The sequence below is a fragment of the Rattus norvegicus genome, chromosome 10 (genome assembly GCF_021556685.1).
Source record: "Rattus norvegicus strain SHRSP/BbbUtx chromosome 10, alternate assembly SHRSP_T2T, whole genome shotgun sequence".
NCBI classification, from domain to species: Eukaryota; Metazoa; Chordata; class Mammalia; order Rodentia; family Muridae; genus Rattus; species Rattus norvegicus.
The window spans coordinates 78365589-78388423 of NC_141543.1; the positions used below are offsets into that span (position 1 = coordinate 78365589).

Here is a 22835-nt window from a genome sequence, read left to right on the forward strand (position 1 = left end):
ACAAGGCCCTGGGTTCGGTCCCCAGCTCCGGAAAAAAAAAAAAGATTTATTTTATGTGTCTGTGTGTATTGTCTGCAGTGCCTGTGGAGGCCAGACAAGGGGGTTGTATTCACTGGAACTGGTTTGTAGATGGTTAGATGATGGTGAGCCACCATGTAGAGCTGGGAACTAGACCTCAACCCTCTGGAAGAGCAGGCAGCAAGTGCTTTTAACCACTGAAGCCATTGCTCCATCTCCAAGCATAGGTTTAACTCTTGGCTTCTATATGACAAACAGTCTTACACTGAAAGAATAGGTTTGACCCAAAGAATAAGAGGGAAATGACAGATTCCAGACTTCTACCATAAACCTGATTTGAGAGATCCATACAGATGCAGTTTAGGCAAAACTACTGAACTTAAATTAGTAAGAACTGAAGGAAAGCTATGCAGAAAATGAACAGAGTCTTTCCACAGTGGCAGACATAAGCAACAAGTACTCAGTATATGGTCTCTTAAAAGTGCCATTTGTAAGGGGTTGGGGATTTAGCTCAGTGGTAGAGCGCTTGCCTAGGAAGCGCAAGGCTCTGGGTTCGGTCCCCAGCTCCGAAAAAAAAAGAACCAAAAAAAAAAAAAAAAAGTGCCATTTGTAAACACTAAAACATGGAAAGAATAGAGACCTATTTGAACTTGTAAGACCTTGCACCGTCCTTTTGTCTTCTGGATGCCTTTGTTTTCTGTTTCTTTCCTCATACCACTGTCAGAGCGCTATAGCTTACAGAATTGACTTAGACACATTTGAGTGGCCCTGATTTATCTGCTGCTGTGAGGAACACTAAGGACTGATTGAGCTGCGTGCAGTTGGGCTGTGGCTCACTAGAGGGAGGAAAAGAGCAAGAGAGCAGAGAGAGCCCGGGAGACGACTTGGTTAAGTTTCCGAGTGCGTGCACCGAGAGGAGGAGGGGCCGGCTTGCGCGTAGCGGCTCCACCTTCACTTTGTCAGCAGGTAGAGAGCGTGATTGCAGTCCCAGGGGAAGAAGTCAGAGCTGGTACACCAATTACAAACCACAGGTTTCCTGCTGTAGGGAGCTGATCCAGAATTGTCTTTCTTGAAAGGAAGCACTTCAATCCTGCCTCCTCCTGAACTTCCAGGTCCATCCACGATACAGAGATAACCACTTTCTCCCTCTGGGATTTTCCGTGATTTTTGTAGTGAATTGTTCTATTTACTACTTCGTTTCTTATCTTGTTCAAGAGCCGATCATTTAATATTCTGTACGGAGGCGGGGGAAAGACTTTTGTTAGATTTTAGAGATGATTTTGGATCTTCTTTAAGCATTTCCAGAATTCTTGAGGACAGTAGCTCTCGTCCTGGAATACGTTTCTGCCTTTGACCTGCGTGGATTACTTTTTCGGGCTTCAGAGTTTCTCGGCACCTGTAGTGCGGGCACTTGGTCTGACTGCAGAGGAGAAGGTGGAAGCATGGGCCGCACTGGGTTAAGCTGCTCAGACCTTGTTTAAAGCAGGATTTATAAAAGCATAAGTGAATTTGTTTCACCCCCGTGGACTCCAGTGGGCCCGACAGCGCAACAGGTTTGCAGATTTCTTTTGAAATTCTTTTTTTGTTTTCTCCCTCCCTCTGTCTCAGCAAAGGCAAGGAATCTATAGAACGGGTTTGCATTCAGTCAGTTGGCTTTTCAATACTTAGTCTGAAGACTTTATAGGATTTTTAAGCCACCTCAGAACGCAGCATACTTTGTGGGTGAAGTGTATTTATAATTAAGGGTGCACATTTTAAAATCTGATGTTTATAAATAGAGTCCAAAGTTTCCTAGGCACATAGAAATAGCCCAGATCTCTACTCAGCCTGACTTTTTTTCAGGGTGCTCCATTTAGAGCCTCTCTACTCCCCCTATCTTTTCTTCTCTGCCCCCTTAAGGAATTTGAAAACGTGTTAGGAATAGTCCTTTGTTTTTCTTCTGAATCCAGAAGATTACAGAGTGTAAAGTCTGGATGTGTTTCCACAGCATTCTGAGGAAAGTCAAAGTGCTGATATTTTCAGGCTGGAGAATAAACTCTGGGATCCCTAAACCAGAAAGGAACGTGGAAACAGAAATATGAATTTTAACTGGGAAAATAATTGCAAAGCTAAACTTTTCAAGTATCTCAATATGGAAGTTGGAAGAGATTTTGATACTCAGATTAATTCTGTCATATGTCAAAGACGTATGAATTTGTGCCTAATTTTACAGGTGCTTTTGGTGGAACACAAAAATAATATAATATATTGAAGTTCTTTAAAAATATATACATTCAGTAGGCCTAGAACTCTAGGCTATGCTGAAACACAATTTAGCGCGGACATTTTAATGAATACATGCTGTAGCATCTTTAGACATCCCTCCAGGTGGGGCCTGATTAATTTCCACTCTTCCCCTATTAAAAAGAAAACCTTCTCATGGACTTTAGCCATTTACAGTGACATTTTTTTCTGACTTAAAAAGGACAGCATGTGTTCGTGCTCTGGGCTGAAGTCCCTCACTCACCTCTGATGCCGTTTAGCTGTTTACTGACCTTGTTTTGTTCATCGGCCTTGGGTTTAGTGCCTCAGAAATCTGATACATATGGAAGACCAACAGCAAGTGATGTGATATAATACCAATCCATGTTTGTATCTAAAGCACATTTGGAAATTCCAAAGAGACAAGGTGGCGTTTCTGTATTCACAGTGACAATGGGAGAAAATGACATACCTGCCCCAGAGGTGGGCTGAAAAGACCATCTCCTCCTCCCAGCCAGGAATGCCACCTGTACTTGGGAATCTATTTTAGAAAAAGGAAGGACATAGGATCTGACTGGGCTCTCTGAAACGGAGGAATAGCATCTCTCCCCTTCATTTTCTGCACCGAGGACCTGCCTTCGGGATGAGCTAGTGGAAGCAGTATGCATGGCCGGAGAACGTTGATGCAGCTGGTAGCATGAGTGGTGGCCACCAGCTGCAGCTGGCTGTCCTCTGGCCCTGGCTGCTGATGGCGACGCTGCATGCAGGCTTTGGACACACAGGACTGGTGCTGGCAGCAGCGGTGGAGTCGGAAAGATCAGCAGAACAGAAAGCTATCATCAGAGTGATCCCCCTGAAAATGGACCCCACAGGAAAACTGAACCTCACCTTGGAAGGTGTGTTTGCTGGTGTTGCAGAAGTGAGTCCAGCAGAAGGGAAGCTAATGCAGGCAAGTGTGACGCTGTTCTATTGTACCTTCCATCTGTCTGAGGGCTGCCTTTTTCCTTTAGTTTGACAAAGGGAAAACCCATACAAGGCTTCCATTGCTTAGCCTGCTGCTTATTCACTCTCTGTGAAGACATTGCTTTATTGGTAGCTTAAGGCATATTCTTATTTTACATTTGAAGAAATATATAAATTCTGTATTTTAGATGATAATTTGCTTATTTTAACTTACTTTGCATTATTTCTTGGGTTACACAAAATAAAACTTTACAACATATTTGGAGCACTATTTTGATAGATGAAAATACAAGTATTCATTTAATTGACTTGAGGAACATGGCTTGCATCCTGTTAAATTGTAAATGTTAATTTTAATGATCAAGGTACTCTGAAATACTAGACTGCCCCCAAAGCATATTTAATTACAGTGTCACTTTTAAAATTCGGTCAAGCTCGATTGCTATGGCTGGCTTCCCACCACGTGTGGCACTCTGTTGCTAATCCCCAAATGGAGAGGACTAGGTCACAAAATGGACCCAGCGGCGTCTGCACTCGGCCCTGCTCCTTCTGGTCCAGTTTTTAAATGTACAGTTCAAAACTTTAAAAGTCTGTTTGACTTTTTCTTTTTCTTTTTAATCTGCATAGTTTTTCCTGACACAATTTCTTAGGCTTCAGGCTATAGTTTATTCGAAGTCTACCTTTTCTTTATGTGTTGAATTTATTAATTTACCGAGGCCATAGTCTTCCTTAGACAATTGCTCACTACTCTGATGAAGACAGAACTGGTGATCTGTGTATTTTTAAATAGGCAATCTGCCATCTGACTTCATTAAAAGATGTCGCTCACTTACTACAGTTTATTTTGTAAAATGACACTTCTTGCTGTAGTTATTGGAGGTAGGTTTAAGTATGATCAGCCTTAGCAGCCAAAATCAGATTTTTATTTTGTAATATGTATGGAGTATGAATTTTAGTTTATGGTTATGTGAATTAAGACTTTGATATTTACAGAAAGAAGGTAAGAACTTGAAATAAATTAATTATTCCTCAAAAATAAATATTTTAATTAGGCATCGTGCCCCATGCCTTTAATCCCAGCATCCACGAGGCAGAGGTAGATGGATCTCTTTGAGCCTAAGGTCAACCTGGCCTACGCAACAAGTTCCAGAACAGCCAGGGAGACATAAAGAGACCCTAGTGGTTCTGCATTGCACTTCTTTGAGGGGATTTTAAAACTGGGATAAATGAAGAGAATAAAAAATTGAAGTAGAAGGTTCTGCTGGTTGGAAAGACAGACTACAGAGTTGCCGTGGGATTTGATGTACAAGAGACATTTACTGTCTAAGATGGCTCCAGGATGGAATTAGGACTGAAAAGCTGGGGTAGTGACTCAGGAGGGTTGGGGGGGCATCCCTGACAGCCCGAAGCCTGAGGTGCCGCCTTGTGACTTTTAGCACAGAGTGTTCTCAGTAAGCCATCTGTGCAGTCTTGAAGTCACACTAAGCCTTGTGCCTCACTGGGACCCCATGAAAGCCTGTTCAGTGACTCAGAGATCTGCTCCATAGTGCAGTGTCTTCTTTCAGTTCACACTGACTGGCTTCTCTTACGGTAAAACTCTCCCCTAAAACGTCTGTATTTTCCGGAAGGGAGGGATCTGTCAATCCATTTTTAATCTACAGCAGTAAACTAAATTTTCATAATCACTCCTGAAGACAAACTTTTTAAATAAGCCTTGTAAATTAAATATCTTTATTCATTATTTGATTAACTCTTTCAAAGACCTCTGGTGTTTGGGATACTTGGTTTGTGTGTCTTGAATCCACACTGTTTGCTCCTTATCAGATTACATTGAACTCAATTTACTCCTGAGACCAGCTAGCCAAGCCTTCCATTTGAAATTCTGCTTCTGTCTCCACATCTGCAGTTTAGCTCTCTTGGTAGACTACTGTATCCCAATACCACAAATAAATAATTCCTTGTATCCTGTCTATAAATTATTCTTATTAAGATTAGTTGTCTCTAAAGATTCAGTTGGGTCTTGAAAAACTGAAGTACTATGCTTAATAGAAAAGTTTGTATAAAACAATGGTTATAAAAAGATAACCTTGTCACTTTGAACATTAGACACTCCTTTACATTTTCCCAAATTAATTCAGGATGCATGTACTTTCATGAAAACTAAATTAATTAGATTTCATATGTATCACACACTTAACTTTCCTTAAAGAAGGGGGCCGTCAATTTTCCTTATAAAGGGGGGGGTGTCATCCTGAGACAATGTAACCATCCCATGACAATGTAGCCATCGTGTGACAATGTGAACCCCCTTTTGTTTAATAATAAAATAGAGCATGTAACTGCCTTTAAAATAATTTTCTTAAAAAAAAAAAAAATAGGGGCTGGGGATTTAGCTCAGTGGTAGAGCGCTTACCTAGGAAGCGCAAGGCCCTGGGTTCGGTCCCCAGCTCCGAAAAAAAGAACCAAAAAAAAAATAAATAAATAAAATAAAAAAAAATAATTTTCTTTTGCTCAACTTTTTCTGATGGTTATAATTCTCATACACAAGCATTGGAAAGCCAGGCAGTGATGAACTTTTGTCTAGATTCTTATTCCTACTTTCTATGTTTAGATTTCTACTTGTTAGCAGTAATATCTGGGCTTTTTCTTTGCTCTCTCTGTCTCTGTCTCTGTCTCTGTCTCTGTCTGTCTCTGTCTCTGTCTCTGTCTCTCTGTGTGTGTGTGTGTGTGTGTGTGTGTGAGAGAGAGAGAGAGAGAGAGAGAGAGAGAGAGAGAGAGAGAGAGAGAGTACACATGTGTGTGCCTCGTGCTGGAAGAAATTGAAGAGGATTTGTCTTTGCTTCTATGGCCTTCTACTTCTCAAGTCTTTTCTTCTCCTCAGAATTTCCCATCTTAGCCCTGCACAATTATATTTCTGCTTTGCCCCTAAGGTTTTCTGAGTTACTGTATCTTCCTAATCTTCCTGTGTTTGCCTTCCTCTTTGACGTGTCCAACTCTCAGGTTCCCCCTCCATTTGCCAGGCCTTTCTTTCTTCCTTGTCTCTAGTTCCTTCTGCTTCCCCCGCCCCTTTTGTCTTCCACTCTGTCACTTAGGAAAACTTACCACTGCTATTCTGATCCGTTGGTTGTTTTTTTGTTTGTTTGTTTGTTTGTTTTTTAAGTAGCCATCAAAGAAAACAGACAACCCAAAAAAGACAGAACAAAGAGACTCTTGAGACCTCCTAATACTTGGTGGTGACTTAGGAAGTGTATTCTTACAAGGTGGTGATTACAACGTAAATATATTTTTTATTTGACCATATCCTTGATTTCCTGGTTCCACCATTGCTGCTGAGAAACATCCTAGAACTGAGCACTGTCTGACGTCCCGTTTTCTGTCTTGCTTATATTGGTTAGTGTTTGTCTCCGTTGTTATTACTCAGTGGTATTATCGTGCTGCATCTGTACGTGAGTGTAGTTAGTTTTTCTTTTAAGTATGTAGAAGGACTCCAAGTTTTCTCTAAGCAAAAGAACAGGAGGATGTTAGTGTAGTACAAGAGAGGTCACCAGCTCCTTGGCTATCACATTCTTCCTGCTCAGCTGGTTGTCCTGGATTTTCTTAGACTCCAGGATAAAGTTATGATCAAGATTAGAATGCATTCACTGCCCAGAGGCGGCAGACCTGCAGTGGGAGCGGGGCTAGTCTCACATTTGACCAGTAGCAAACCCTTCACCAGTGCCTCCATTTACCTCCATTCCACCAACCTGTCAGCATGCACTTTGCTCTTTCTGAATTTTCACTTTATTTGTATTGAGCACTTGAAAGCACTTTTTTTTTTTCAGAGCTGGGGACCGAACCCAGGGCCTTGCGCTCGCTAGGCAAGCGCTGTACCACTGAGCTAAATCCCCAACTCCTTGAAAGCACTTCTAAATTGAAGGTTTTGACCAATGTCAGACAACCTTCTGTTGCAAGCTATAGACCTAAAGAACTAACTCCAAGTGGCTATCCGACGGCAACAAAATAGCTTTTACCTTAGTGGGTGTCTGTGATGTTGAGGGATTTAAATACCATAGCTACCAAACAGATACTGCACATTTTACATGTATTACCTCATTGAATTACCATGTTAACTTTATGAGAGACAATGTCAGGGTTGGGGATTTAGCTCAGTGGTAGAGCACTTGCCTAGTAAGCGCAAGGCCCTGGGTTCGATCCTCAGCTCCGGGAAAAAAAAAAAGAGAGAGAGACAATGATATATATATATATATATGTATATATATATATATATATATATATATTTCTCATATTTTACAGAAAAGGAAACGGAGGACTTAATGTCTCTAAGGTAATAAGTAACTAATATTAGTGAGTCTTAGTGAGTCTTGGAGTATCTAGAGCTTGAACCATAGAGCTGTGCTTCTCCAGCTCTGAACTCCGTATATGCCAAGGTGAACACCAGAGTGCCATTCTCCGAGGCTGATCCTCAATATACAATATTCTACCCCTCTAATAATGTCTGAATTTCTATTTTTCTCATTTTGACTTTTGTTGCAGAAATGAGTAAATCTGAATGTTTATCCAGGATCTCTGTTAAAGTTTTAAAATGTGATGACTACTAACACAGGAACTCAAAGAATACATTTTGAAATAGCATGCATTTAATTGACATTGCTTAAGTGAGTTCCTCGGATGCACATGTCAGAGTAGATATGATTTTTTCTTTTTTTTTTTTTTTTTTTTTTTTTTTTTTTTTCGGAGCTGGGGACCGAACCCAGGGCCTTGCGGTTGCTAGGCAAGCGCTCTACCACTGAGCTAAATCCCCAACCCCTGATTTTTTGCTTTGCTGCCAGCCTTTAAGAGAACTATTCAAGGAACAGTCAACCCTCAGTTATTTATGCTAATGAAGGTACAGAAAATACAATTAATAACGAGCTTTGGAATGTATTCAGAAATATACCATCAGAGACAAAGCCTGCTCAGGCCGTCTAGATCTGTTATTTTGTTATGAACCTGGTATCTGGAGGGAAGAAGAAGTTACAGAATATTTTTCAAAACTTTTTATTTGTGTATATGGATGTCTTGCCTGCATATGTGTGTATACCTCTTATACACCTAGACTAGAAGAGGCTAGAAAAGGCATTGGATCCCTTGGAACTGGGATTATAGACAGTTGTGAACTGCCATGTGGGTGCTGGGAATTGAACCCAGAACCTCTGGAAGAGCAGCCAGTGTTCTTAACCACTGAGCTATCTCTTCAAGCCCAAGCTGCAGGATATTTTTAATGGTGCTTTTCAGGTCAAAAGGGAATCTCATGCTGAATGTGGTGGTTCAGGCCTATAGTTTCAGAACTCAGGAGACTAAAGTCAGTAGAATTATGAATTAAAAGCTAACCTGGACTCCATAATGGAGTCAAAGCCAGCCCAGGCTATTCAGTGAGACTCTGTCTCAAACAAAGAAACAAAACTAAATAAAATCAACAAAAACAAGGAGATGTGTACTTTGTAATTATCTATAAAGCAGATGTGTGTGTTCTGTATTTTGTGTGGAAGTGAAAAAGTTTAAGTTCAGATTCATAGATATTTTTCACTATTAAGAATGAATAAATGAGTTGTGTTTCAACTATTGCTCCATCATCTCTGCAGTGTCCTTCATCAGATTCTGTGGGCAGGAACTTGTCTAGTTTTATACTGAAGTGTGCGGAGATCGTTTTCTTTAACTATTAGTATACTTTTCATACAAGATTAAAAATATTTATAGAGAACAAGGTGGTGGTAGTTCAGGTCTTTAATCCCAGCACTCAGGAGTCAGAGGCAGGCAAAGCTCTGATTTCAGGGCCAGCCTGGTCTTTAGAGCGAGTTCCAGGACAGCCAGGGCTTTACTGAGAAACCTTGTCTCAATACACACACACACACACACACACACACACACACACACACACAAACACACATACACACACATACACACACATATACACACATATACACACATACACATACATGCACACATAAATATATATAAATACACACATACACACATAATACATACCACATACATACATATATACATGAATTCATTTATTTTTAAAGAAGTTTTTTACATTTCCCTTGAAAAGAGTGTTCTGGTCCTTTGTGGGTTTTGTCTTTCTTCCCTTCAGTTGGTAAATACAATAGAGGGAAACATTATAAATGAACACTGTATTATAATTACAGGATTGGCATCCAGGAATAGTGATAAGGTATTGTGGAGAAGAATGTGAGAATGGTATTCATTTAATTTACATAGCAATCTTCTCCCAAGAAACTAGAGTTGATTCCCAAATTCTTGCCAGCCAGCTAAGAAGAGGTAACATTTCACAGAAAATATACTGAGGGCAAGGAGCCAAGAACAGAGTTGCACAGAGGCAGGACCGCTGTGCTTTATAGAACATAGAAATCTAGAGGCTGGAGAGGAGGCTCAAAGGTTAGGAGCACTTTCTGAGGACCCTGGTTCATTTCCTAGCACCCATACCACTGCTCACAGCTGTGTGCAACACCCATTTCAGGTCAGACATCTTCTGGCCCCTGCAGGCACCAAGTATATATGTGAAGCACAGACATACATGCTGGGAAAACAGACATATACATAAAGTGGTCACTTAAAAACTTTAAAAAAAAATAAAAGTGGGGCTGGAGAGATGGCTCAGTGGTTAAGAGCACTAACTGCTCTTCCAAAGGCTCTGAGTTCAAATCCGAGAAACCACATGATGGCTCACAGCCATCTGTAATGAGATCTGATGCCCTCTTCTGGTGTATCTGAAAGACAGTTACAGTGTACTTATAAAATAATTAATAAATTTTTTTTAAAAAATATTTTCATGGGCTGGAGAGATGGCTCAGCGGTTAAGAGCACTGACTGCTCTTCCAGAGGTCCTGAGTTCAAATCCCAGCAACCACATGGTGGCTCACAACCATCTGTAATGGGATCCGATGCCCTCTTTTGGTGTGTGTGAAGACAGCTACAGTGTACTTATATAAATAAAATAAATAAATCTTTTTTAAAAAAAAGTATTTTTATTTGATTGTTTGTTTGAGATAGGGTAGCCCTGTGTAGACCAGGCCAGTCTGAATTTACTATGTAGACCAGACTGGCCATGAACTCACGGAAATCTGCTAGCCTCTGCCTCTCTTGGGTATTGTGATTAAAGGTGTGAGAAATCTATTTTTCAAGATATGTGAGGATGCAGGCCTCCGTGGGTCAGTCACATGATTTGAAGAGCTAAAGTATTGTTAATGTCTGAGATAGTTCCTACATGGATACATGTCACTCAATGTGATAAATTAGCAAAAAAAAAAAAAAAAAAAAAAAAAAAAAACCTGTTGATGAAAGGGCCTTTGAGCTAATCCTCTCTTCTGTTCTTACTGTTCGTTTGAGAATTGTTGGAGGAAAAGCCTAGGTCTGTGCAGTGACCTGTATGAACCTTAGTGACCTGACCCTGCTCCCTTCCTTTCCTCTGTTCTCACCAACCCTTCAGTTAGACCGTGTGTATTCCTATCTTGGGGGAAGCTTCTCATTAGGCCCTCAGGCATAATCACTTCTGCCCCAGACACTCTCATCCCTTAGTCCCCCAGATGCCATCCCTGAGTGTCAAACAAGCCTTGATAAGGCTCTTCTCTGCTGTCATTCATAAGCCTCCTTGTTCTCTCCATGGCCCACATTCCCTACCATGGTTTATTTTTCTTTTTCTTATCATTGTCTCTAATGACACTTTATTTTTCTAGTTGCCTATCTCCTCTTAGTAAACTATGATTGCTATGAAAACAGATTTTTTTCATAAAAATCTGTTTAAAGCAGAAATCTCTAGAAATAGTGCCTTACTGTATTAGGTAGAGCTTTGGCAATCAGTGTTTGTTAGTGAACGTAAGTAACTGCAAGCTGAGAGATAACTGTTGGACAAGACAGGTCTACTTATCGTATTTTAATTATTTTGACTTATTAATGACCAACTATTTCTTTAATTCTAAATCAAGCATAGCTAGCTCTCATGAGTATATTTGATGTGTTCCTTTATTCAACATTTTACTGTATTTGTTTCTTAATTAATTGATCAACTCTAGATGGATCCCAACCATGCTAGCTAAGCAAGCACTCTTTCACGGGTCTACATTTCTGTCCCAGCTCTGCACTTCCTTGTCTGTGTCCTTGTTGGCTTCTTTGGTTACGAGTGGTTTTGTTTTTGAGTCAGTGTCTCCCTCTATAGCTGTGGTGAGCCTGGCGTTTCCTATGTATGACAGGCTGGCCTTGAACTTGCTGCTATCATCCCACCTCTACTTCCCAAGTACTAGGATTACCAAACCCAGATCCTGACTCAGCATTTATTTCATAGATAGTTCAACCTTTCCCTCTTAGGAAATTCTGATTTACAGAACATTAACAAATATCTCCATCCATCCAAAGGACCTTACCTTCTTAGTTCTTAAATGCATGATTCCTAAAACTGGTTTTGAAATACCCTAAAGCAGCGCTTTTTTCCGTGTGTGTGTGTGTGTGTGTGTGTGTGTGTGTGTGTGTGTGTCTGTGTCTGTGTCTGTGTCTGTGTGTCTGTCTGTCTGTCTCTGTGTATTGCTAGAGATTGAAGCCAAGGCCTTGTGGGTGGTAAACAAGTGTTCTTCTGAGCTATATACTCTCCTCCAGACTTGGTATTTTCAAATACAAAACTTAATAGCTTTTTTATTTTTAAATAACAGATAAGCGACTGAACATTAAGTAGCTAATGTAAGCATTATAGTTCAAGGGAAAATTTGTGCCATGATTTTTAGTATCTCAGAATTTGTGTTTAATTTGCAAATTTAAGAACACCAAAATGATTTAAAATTGTAAGCCTAAAGGCAATATTATTTCTCAAGATGGCAGGTTAGATCATGTAAAAATTCTGATCCCTGAATTAAAACACTGGTAGTTCTCCAATTGTTTACTTTTATGTGTACACTGCTCGTGTAATAGGAGAAATGACTATAATACAAGTACAAGTTTAAGTTGAATTATCAGACACTTGTCAACTTAATGCCACTGTGGATCCAATAGGGCCTCGCACATACTAGGCAGTTATCTAGGAAGTCTGCTGTTGATGCGTGTAACCACATGGCAGCTGAGAAACACTGTGGTCACTGCTGTCTGAACACTTTGGCTGAAACTAGAGGCCTTGTGCTTTATGTCTACTGCTTTTGCTGTTTCCTAAAACGTGCATGCAGATGTTCATTCTTTGTTGTTGTTTTCCAAAATCGTTTTCTGTAGTCTGGTCCGTTAACCACTCTAAAAAACTTTTGGACGGTCCGGGTCTATGTGCTCTTCTTTATATGTCCCACAGTCTTTCTCTCATGCTCTCATGGCCACTTCTTTACCCTTGTGAAGAGCTTGATAGCTCTGTTGGAGTCAAGGTCTACTACCATAGCATTTTCAGTTGCTACACTAAATGGTTTGGGTGTGGGAGGGGCAAGCATCAGGAATCCTACCTGGTAAATCATCAAAGTTCGAGGTGAAATAAAGTACCTACTCCAGGTTGGGGATTTAGCTCAGTGGTAGAGCGCTTACCTAGGAAGCACAAGGCCCTGGGTTCGGTCCCCAGCTCCGAAAAAAAAAAAAAAAAAAAGAACCAAAAAAAAAAAATTGTTAAAAAGTACCTACTCCATTCTTCTCATTTCATAGATGAAGAGTTGGATCCAGGAAAATTAATGTTTGTCAGCCAAAGAACTGGTACATTTTCCTACGATATTTTTAGTCAGGTTTATTCATTTTAAACAACATATATCTTTGCTGGAAATAAAAAACCAAATAGTCCATTAAGAAGCCAGTGTAGCTGGACATGGTGATATGTGTAATTCCAGATTTAGAAAACTTAGGCAGAAGAAAGCTGAGATCTCAGGGCCAGCCTAGGATACATAACAAGTTTGAAGCAAACCTGAGCCATATAATAAGACCCTCTGCCAACCCCACCCCTCAATTCTTTTTAAATAAACTGGTATGGAGGCTCATACCTGTGATCCCAGTACTGAAGGAGGCTGGGTCAGGTTAGCCAGGTAAACAGTGAGATCTTGTCTCAAACACAGCAGCAATACAACAAAACCCAAAAACAGGGCTGGAGAGATGAGATGGCTCAGCAATGAAGGGCACTCGCTCTCTTACACACCACCTAAGTTCAGTTTCTAGCACCCACATGGTGGCTGTAACTCCGGTTCCAAGGGAACTGTTATCCTCTTTTGACTTCTGAGGGGGCCAGGCGTGCATAGACATATATGCTGGCAAACACTTATACACATAAAAATAATATTTTAAAAAGCAATGATTGATATAGTGACAGGGCTACAGCTCAGTGGTACAGGACTTACTTGTCTTGTATACAAATGGCCCTAGTTTTGAGCCTAAGTACCACATGGGGAAAAATATTCTGTCTGTCATTTATCTATAGTAGACTCAGGAGACTGAGCAGAAGGATTATAAGTTTGAAACTTGCTTGGGCCACAGACTAAAACCCTGTCTCAAAAGAAAGAAACATTGAGATGTCTTTCATCTTTGATCCCTAGTCAGTTAGAAGGCATGCTTTAAAACAAATCAAGAAAAAAAAATACTCTGTCACAATTTAGCATTACTCTGTGTGGTTCATGTCGTTTTATTCTGCCATAAAAATCACTGTATGCTAAGTGGTCTGTAGCCTGGATCAGTCATCCTGAAAGCAAGATGCTCTTGGAAGTCTAGGGTGAGAAACCTCACCATAAGTAGAAGCTATCCTGACTTCCCTGGATGCTAACAATGTTCCCTTCCTGTGCTGTTACTAGAGGAAATCACAGCTCGACACCTTACCCTGGTTCAACTAAGGAGAAGCATCTTAAACAGCAGGAAGGACAGTGTGTGGCAAATGGCAGAGGGAAGTTACAGGTGTAAAAGCCTCAGAGCTCCAGTTTTTATTTTCCCCAGAGTTGGTCAAGATGACCACAGTAGGCTGGGCGTGTGGCTCAAGAAGTAGGGCACTAGCCTAGCATCAGGAGGCCCTAGGTCCAGATCCTAGCACCACAATTAGGTCAATAAAAGTGAAGACAGAATTAAACAAAATGAAAGGAAAGACTATGGCAACTCAGTCTTGAGTTCCAAGTGATTGAAGCAAAACAAAGTAATATTAGGTTTCAACCCAAGCAACTTTAAGTAGCTGAAAGACAGTGAACAGCTCTCCCCTCACCCCATTGATAAACTTTCATTTAGATTGCAAACTGACTTTCTAAAATGTGTGAGAAGTTCCTGTTGATACATTTAGCTTTAAATGGAATTCTATATAGTAGGAACTTTGAATGAAGAATCTCAAGTGGTTTGGTTTTGATTCTTTAATCCATGAAAGGCATTCCTTGAAGGAAGAAAAATAATAAGATTTATTATATAGAAAGTGAAGAAGTATTTGGATACATCTCCATTTAACAATAACAACAAGAACAACAATGATTCTTAATATTAACAGCTGTTTAGTTTGAGAGGTAGTCTTTTATGTACCCCAGGGAGGCCTTGAACTAACTCCTCATGTAGTCAAAAATGATCTTGAAGTGTTGATCCTTCTGTCTCCAGTTCCCATGGGGTTTTGAGATATACAGTACTATACCCATCTTCATGAGGTGCTGGGGATGGGACCCATACTACATGCTGGGCAAGCACTCCACCCATGAAGGATATACCTAACACAAGGTTGACTTTAAAAAAAAAGTTGATTTTAGCTATAGTTGTATGTTAGTTCCGTTCTCTAAACTATGTTGGTTTTAGTATAATATGAGAGGCCTATCAACATTATAACCTGCTATAACATTAATAAACTGTAATGGTATGCACTCCTTTAGATTATTATTAGATTTTTTTATTAGATTATTTGGGACCACTTAGGTGCTTCGTGTGTGCGCGCGTGCATGCGTGCGTGTGTGTGTGTGTGTGTGTGTGTGTGTGTGTGTGCCTTATGACTATTTAGAAAGCAAAGATAGGTTGGATGTGATGAGCTGTAGTCTCAGCACTTGGGGGAAGTTGAGGCAAAAAGTTTCTTCACTGAGTTTCAGGCCAGGCTGTGTAATACAGTGAGGTCCTGTCTCAAACAAACAAGATGCCTAAAACATGGATGCAGAAGCCTTCAAACTCTTCATCATCATTGTCGTTGTCGTCATCATTATCATCATCATCATTATCATATAAATAGGCATAATATATGCCAGATTTTGGGATTTAGACCTGTAAATCCCAGTGCTTGGGAACCAGAGGTAGGAGGACCAGGAGTTCAAGGCCAGTCTTGAACAGCCTGTCTCAAGAACAAAACAAGCAAACAAACAAAGAAAAAAACCCACCTAAACCAAAACAAAGCAGAAGTAAATTTTTACACACTCAACCCAATAGGTGTATGAGTGCCATCTACACAGATGTTTGTGCTCCACGTGCGTGCCTGGTGCCACAGAGACACGGATTCCCTGGAGCTAGAGTTTTAGACAGTGCTGACATGCCATGTGAGTGCTAGGAGCTGAACCTGTCTCTTAACCACTGAGCCATCTTTCCAACCACTTAAAGGGACATATGTCTCATGTATCTGTCTGTCTGCCCATTCGTCCATCCATCCATCATTTTTGCTGAGATAAGGTCTTACTCTGTAGTCCAGACCAAACTTGAACTTGCAACAATCTTCCTGCTGGTCTCACCTCCCAAATATTGGATTATAGGTGACTTCACAATGCCAGGAGTATTTAATTCTTTAATCTGAAATAAAATATGTGGTAGATGCTGCAAAACAGAAAACAAAAAACAAAAACCACCCCAAATCGGATTAAATTAAAGTCATACAATTTCGTAGCAGAATGTCAGAGCGATCACTCTTGTCTTCTGGTCCTGTTCTGTCCTTACATTGTTAGCATAGAGAGAAGTGAGAAATGAGCTGTCTCTGTGTTTTAGATTGTACAGTTCCTTTAGTTGAACTGAGGACCTTTATGCTAAAAATCATCAAAGCTGTTCTTAGCCCCTGTGGGGGAACCATGTTGAACTCAAATCACTAAGCAGTACCTGGGGAACTCTAGTTAAATCTTAAGAAAGATCTGGAAGGACCAGAGATAACCTAGAACCAGAGGGTCAGGAGAAGTATGACTCTGGGCTTTAAAAACCAGTATGAGTTTGAATTAGTATCCACAGGCTGGATGCGTGCACAAGAACTAAAGTTTCAGAGCAGTTGGTAGGTTTGTAAGCATTCTAGAAGGATGGAAATCCAGTTAGTTACTGTGCCTTGTTCCAAAGCCGTGACTATCTTTCCATTGTGTGTCCCTGGAAAACTTCCGCCTGAAAAAAAAGAAAGGGCTGCCGTGAATTTTCTGAGGTCCCAGAGTAGGCACAAAAGTGCCTTCTGAGAGCCCAGTCAGCGGAGGCAGCTTGTACAGGCAGGTCCTTGCCTCTCAAAGACTGGGAGTCAGAGTCTTTCCCCGGGGGGTTTCCAACTAGTTTGCACTTCAGAAAAATCTTTTCTTTCTGGTCACGCCCTGCAAAGAATTCTAACCAAAAGAAGAAAATGTTTTATAATCAAAGATCCTTGTCCTTAGTTGTTGGACATCAAAGGAAGTTTGGAGAAGACTGAGGGATTATTTGAGCGCCCAGAATTTATTTTGAATGCAAACCTGCAACATTAGCAAGTCCCCCAAAGCACATACTTAGAGCTGAAGGAGAGCCTATCAAACTACATCTTTATCCATCCTTGCTTAGCTGGGTGAGGTACAGATGCGATGAGGCCCTCGGTCTCTGAGCTTGGACTTACCCCAGGAGTGCTCCGGTTTTGAGTGCTGCCTTACTGGAAAGCCACCCACCCTGTGTTTCTGCTGGTTTATAACCTCGTGTTTAGAAATCTGGGGTACTGTGGAGAAACTAAAATCGTCCGTTTTAACCTTCATTGCTTCAACTCTTGGGAACTTAGTGTTTCTCTCTGGGCAGTCGATGATATCACCAAGCTTTGGGAGCTACATTCTCCACATTTCCCTTAGAGACACTGAGGTGTTGGTGATGTCATTTTCTCCCACAGAGGAAAGCCTCCGCACCCGGAGGGCCTGAACTCAGGTCTTGGCAGGTAAGTGAAGGAGGAACTTGCTTTTAGATTCAAAGCGAGTGAATCAGGTGCAGAGAGACATAGCAGTGGTCAGCACTGTCATTGCTGCCATCATTAGTCATCTCACGAGAATTGAGGCCGGAAACTCCACAACTATCTTTCTGGGTGAGAACAAAGAGTCACTTAATATTTCAATTTTTATGCTTTTGACATCCATAGGCCATTTTCTGAGCTTTCTGCTTCCTCTTAACTGCCCTTCTCTAAATCCAGGAACTTTCTAAGCTTCTGAAAACCCATTTATATTATACCGTATTCTTTCACAGAACAGACTAACATCAACCAAAACAGGACTGAAATGAAGGGCGAAGCAGAGCTGGTGAATCATGCCCAGGGCCAAGTACAGCGTTACCTTAATCTTAGTTCTGTGGTTGGGAAATCGAATTCCAGGAGCACCCAAAAATGCTCAGTTTCCAATCATGGCAGTTACCAGTGCCCCCCACAAAGATTCTATGAGCTCTCTGAGAGCTTTCTTGTGGCGTCCTTGTGGTTTAAAAAGGCATCATCAGTTAGAAAGGTCTGCCCTGAAGACAAACCTCAGAGAAACATCACTTGTCTATCTTTGCCACTAAAAATAATCTTTTATGGTTTTATTCTTTTCTGAACTAACATGCTGTATAGTTTTTGTGGGGTTTTGTGGAAAGTCTTTTTCATAGACTCATCAACAGAGTATTCGCAAAAGTTTTTTTTTAATTTTTATTTTATTTGTGTGTGTGCCATGCACACATTTTGTGTCAGCATATGCCACATGTGGTGAGGGGGGCTGTGGAAGATATAAAAGGGAACTACATCCTGGAACTGGAGTTACAGGCAGTTGTGAGCCACCCAATGTGGGTGCTGGCAACAGAACTTGGGTCCTCTGAAAGAGTAGCCAGTCTTAACCACTGAGCTACCTCGCCAGCTTTCTCAAAAGTTTTAAATGCACTAGTTTGCTCTGGGACAGCAAATGCAGACTCTAAAATAAATGGGATTTACCAGTTTATTCTACTTAGCAGTGAAAACTGACCTATTCAAGATCAGTCTGTAGTCTGACTGACACTGCTGACATGATAGAGGAAGCATGGCAGAGGTAGGCCAGGTTATTCTGTGGATGGGAGAAACAAATCAGTGTCAGAAAAAAAGAGAAAAGGACAGAAAGAAGGATGGAAGGAGGGAAGGAAGGAGGGAAAAGAAATGTTAGGTTGAGGAGGTCAAGGCATGAAATTCCTTAAGATAGGAAGACCTCCTACTGAGAACATTAGCATTAACATGGCGGGTGGGTGATGGCTCACCCCTTTAATCCCAGCACTCAGGAGGCCAAACGGGTGGGTCTCAGTGAGTTTGAGGCCAGCCTTTTCTACAAAGGGAGTTCCAGGCCAGTCAGGGGGCTATTTAGAGAGACCTTGTTCTCAAAATGACAATAACAACAAAATCCCAAACCCTAACAAACAAGCAAACAACCTTGTCTATTCGTGTATTATTAAGATTATGGAGTTCTTAAAAACTATATTAGGATTATATTAGTAAAGTTTACTGACAATAAGAGTCCTAGTCTAAATAAAGACATAGAAAATTAAGCTATGAGAAGGGTAAGTAATCTGCAGCTGACTTCACGTCCACAGTCTTATTTCTCCGGGGTTGTACATGTGAACCAAATTAATGTTGTTATATAAAATGCTTGTATTTTCCAAATAATACCATTCCTCGAGGTGTGGGACAAAATATCACATTTTGTTTTCATTTTTGTTGTTTTCTAAAGGCAACTTTGAGTTGGGAGACTGGCTGGCATGTTTCCACACTTCTGCCGTACCACCTGCCCTGGCAGGGACAATGGCATCAAAAGTCACCGTCTTTACCACTGCACCTGCCTTGTAAATGCTGCCAGGAGATCTGATTTTTCTCCTGTAGCTAAACCATCCTGAAACTGTAATTGTTCCTGACGCCCAAACAGTGTGTACATGGCATGTCCTCGTTTCCAGAGAACCAAGAAAGAGCCAGTCCTCCCACTGACGACTTGTGTAGGTTTTGGCTGGCATTTGGTGATCATTACATTGTTTATTAAGTGAAGGAGGTGCAACTTTTGTGGTTTTCTGATGTTCAGCTGGTTTTCAAGACTTCTGTAAGGATCTACCAACCGTATCGAATCAAGTGATAACTTGATATTTGAAACTTATCTCCTGCAGTTCTGCATCTAAAGAACTTGAGGGAGAACAATCTATCCAAAATAGAGGAGACACACTCCAGAGTGAGACCGTCCTGGTGGTGTATGGGGGTGAGAAGCTGCGGGATACTCTTGGTTTCCCAGCAGTGCAGGTTATCTTGGCCACCAGATGACAGCTCTCCAATTAGCCAGTTGTCTGGGAGATAACAAAATAATCTCATGAATATTTTTTTTCTTTTGAATTATCGGAGTGTTTCTTGGGTTCCTTCAGGGCAGAATTACCTCCTTTGCTTCTAATTTTTTATGTCACTGGAAACATGCTAGCCTAAGAACACAGTTTCTATCACCAAATAATCGAAGGTAATATGCCCCCAAATGGTACTACTTGCATAGTTTCCCATCTATCATACACAGTGATGATAAGTACAAAGGGCAGCCTGCAGTGAACAGAGCTCTCGGGCCCTGTGCTTTAACCTCATCTCTGATCCTGTTTAGCTTCACGGCCTCAAGGAAAATGGCCTAACCTCCGTGAGTTTGTGTGCTCTTGAGTGCAGTAGGAATGGCGGTGACAAATGGCCTACCCACCTGGAAAGAAATAATATGGGAGATCTGCCTTTGAAGACTGCACGTGCAAACCAGTGTCACTAATAGCAGTTAGACTTGGGCTGCTTCTCAGTCCCCCAATGACTGGCAGAAGAATTAGAAAGTTATTTAGAGATAGTTAACTTGTTTGGCATTATCCCTACAAACCATCTAGGCTACTGGTGTTCTAACGAGGCTGCAAAGAAAAAGCTTCAGCTTTAAACCTTTGTGGATCAGGGATTGACTAATGTCCCAGTAGTTCCAGTAGTCCACGCAGGCAGTGACTTGGAGAATGACTGAGTTCTGGGGTGGGGACTGCGTCTGTCAGGGTTGTGCTGTGGTGAATCACTTCTCTGTCCCGGACCTTTGTACATGTGGCCATTCCACATTGGTGAGCCATGAGCATCTGTCTGCCCATGGCCAAGAAGCTCGATCATGGACACAAAGCAGGAGCGTTCTGCCTTTCCACTTGGCCTGCATTAACACCTCCTCCTTCCCACTTCAGCCTTTTAGAGCGAGTTATTTCATTGCTTTGAAGCATCTGCTTAGAATCCTGTGCAGCGTGTCTGTAAGGCATCGGGACTGCGATGGGGACTGACTTACCCAGTTCATTATGCTGTACTGGTCCCGACATGTCTTGAGGCTCAGCAGATGAATTCTATCTCCTGCTCGGAAAGTATCTCTGCCGTCCTCCAGCCTCATGTGAGAAGGATCAGATCAAAATGAGGACAGAAGCAGAGTCCTAGTTACAGAACCAGCAAGTATTTGAAGCCCTGACACCTTTTTTTCAGGTGAAGAACATTCTTCTAGCCATCCTGAGATGCGGGGTGGAAAGTCAATGTTCTGTAGTTTTACCAATTTGAAGCCTCTTCCCCAAATAGGTAGATAATGGGATAAAGGTAATTACAGGCTTCCTGGTCTTTTCTACGGACTTGCTCTCTGTCATGATTGAACACACACAGCCTGGAACCCAATTACCTTTCCTAACCTTTCGGCACTAGCTTAGCATCCTCAATCCCCAGGACAAAACAGTGGGCGTTAGGACAGGAGGAGGGCAGAGAAAGGTAGAAGGGACAGATGTTTTCCTTATTACTGGTTTTAAGTAGCATCCTTCCTCTCTGAAGACACTTCTAAGAGAAAACTGTTTTCTTCCCAAGGCCTAATAAAGATTAGTGAGTGAAGTTTGCAAAGCATTTGAGGCTCTTTGAAATAAAGGCCGGGATAAACACGCAGCACTGCTCTTATCACGGAGAAGGAAGGCCTAGCAGGCGATACTTTGGGTGGGTTCCAGCGGTCTTGTTTGATGTCCCTTTCTGACCTTTACCTCTTGATATCTTTATACATTTATGGAGGCTGTTGGACAAAGTCTTGAGATCCTAAACCATTGGGTGTTAAGAATGTAAGACAGAATGGCCGCTGGCCTCTGCTTCTCATTATTTACGTTTGCTTTATGGGGGGGGTAGGGGGTTGCTACACAGTCCAGGCAGCCTGGAAAGCCTAAACCTCGTGCCTTTGCCTCCCGAGTGCTGGGATTACAGTAGGTGCCACCAGGCCTGGCTAGCCTCCAGGTCAATGGGTGGAATTTTTTAAAACATGTTTTTTCTGTCTTTAGATACCTTGTTGTTCCAGTTTGATAATCCTAGTGGCAAGGTTAATTTAATCTCTTCATGCGAGGCTTTGTGTCCCATTGTTAATAATCTGTGAACTGAGGTTTCATAGGAAATTTTTCATTACATAAAGTAAATATGCATACAAAAGTAAAGCAGATACTGTGTCAGCTAGAGTGTCTGTGTGCTGTGCTTATGTGCTTACATGTACCCTGCAGGCAAATTAAAAGGGAGAAGCAGAGCGTATGGTCAGAATCTCCGGGGCAGCCTCTAAGGCTAGCTCATTGCTTTATGTTGAGAATGCCCATGATACGATCCTTGAAGTGTCTGTCAGAAGACACATAGATCAAGTTATGTGTACTGTAATTTATTTAGGTAAGAAGATACACCCATATATTTTAGGAAGGGGTTCAAAACTACAAAGTGAATTTAAAAGTATTTCCTGGTTCTTTAAACAGGTAAATAAATAAAAATAGTATCCTTAGTCAAGGCCCTGGGCTAATTAGAATATCCTAGTCCCTAACTAGCAAGTGTCTTGGAGAATCAGAATCATCTTTTCTGCCTGTGCCTCTCTGTCGCTGTCTGTCTGTCTCCTGCTGAGGATGGCGTACAGGACCAGCGCTCCTGCCTCGGGATATCTGAATCACGCGCTTCAGCCTTTGCTTCTCTGCTCCTCTTTCTTCTTTTCCTTCATATCTTTTTTTGTTTTATGTTGTTGATTCCCTTTAGGTTTGTGATGTTGCTGTGTTTAACACAAAGGGGCACATTCTTAATGGTCCTCCTAATTGTTTTAAATGTTAAGTGATTTTCCTACAATAATGTTTGTTTGCCTATATACACATTTTCCAGTTGAGTTTGTTTGATTTTTGGGTTTGTTGTTGTTTTGAGACCAGGTCTCGTCATGTAGCCTTGGCTGCCCTGGAACTTACTATGCAGTCCCAAACAGCCTCAAACTCTTAGCAATCCTTCTGCCTCTGCCTCCCCACCGCTGGGATTAAAGGTTTTTGCTACCATGCCTGGCCTAATTTCCCTTTTGAGGCAGACTCTTAGGTATCCCAGGCTGCCCTGTAGTTTACTATATAGCTGACCTTGAACTCCTGTTTCTCCTGCACCTTCCTCCTGAGTGCTAGGGTCACAGGCAACACAGACATGGGGCAGATGCACTCTTTTCCTAAGCTTC

At 41.4% G+C, this 22835-nt stretch overlaps 1 protein-coding gene across 5 annotated transcripts in view; it reads left to right on the top strand.

The window, feature by feature from the left end:
- The first annotated feature begins 999 nt into the window (after positions 1-999).
- The window catches only part of Rnf43 (ring finger protein 43), a 72880-nt gene continuing 51044 nt past the window's right edge, over positions 1000-22835 (top strand). Inside the window, exons 1-2 of one of the 5 annotated variants that reach the window (XM_087572123.1) lie at positions 1000-1571; positions 2006-3208. In XM_087572123.1, coding sequence (XP_087428249.1) covers positions 2957-3208 — 252 coding nt within the window. In that variant the 5' untranslated portion in view covers positions 1000-1571; positions 2006-2956. Of the gene's footprint in view, positions 1572-2005; positions 3209-22835 lie in introns of those variants that run through there. The other 4 variants (XM_087572122.1, XM_087572124.1, XM_087572125.1 and 1 more) reach the window with 4 other exon arrangements.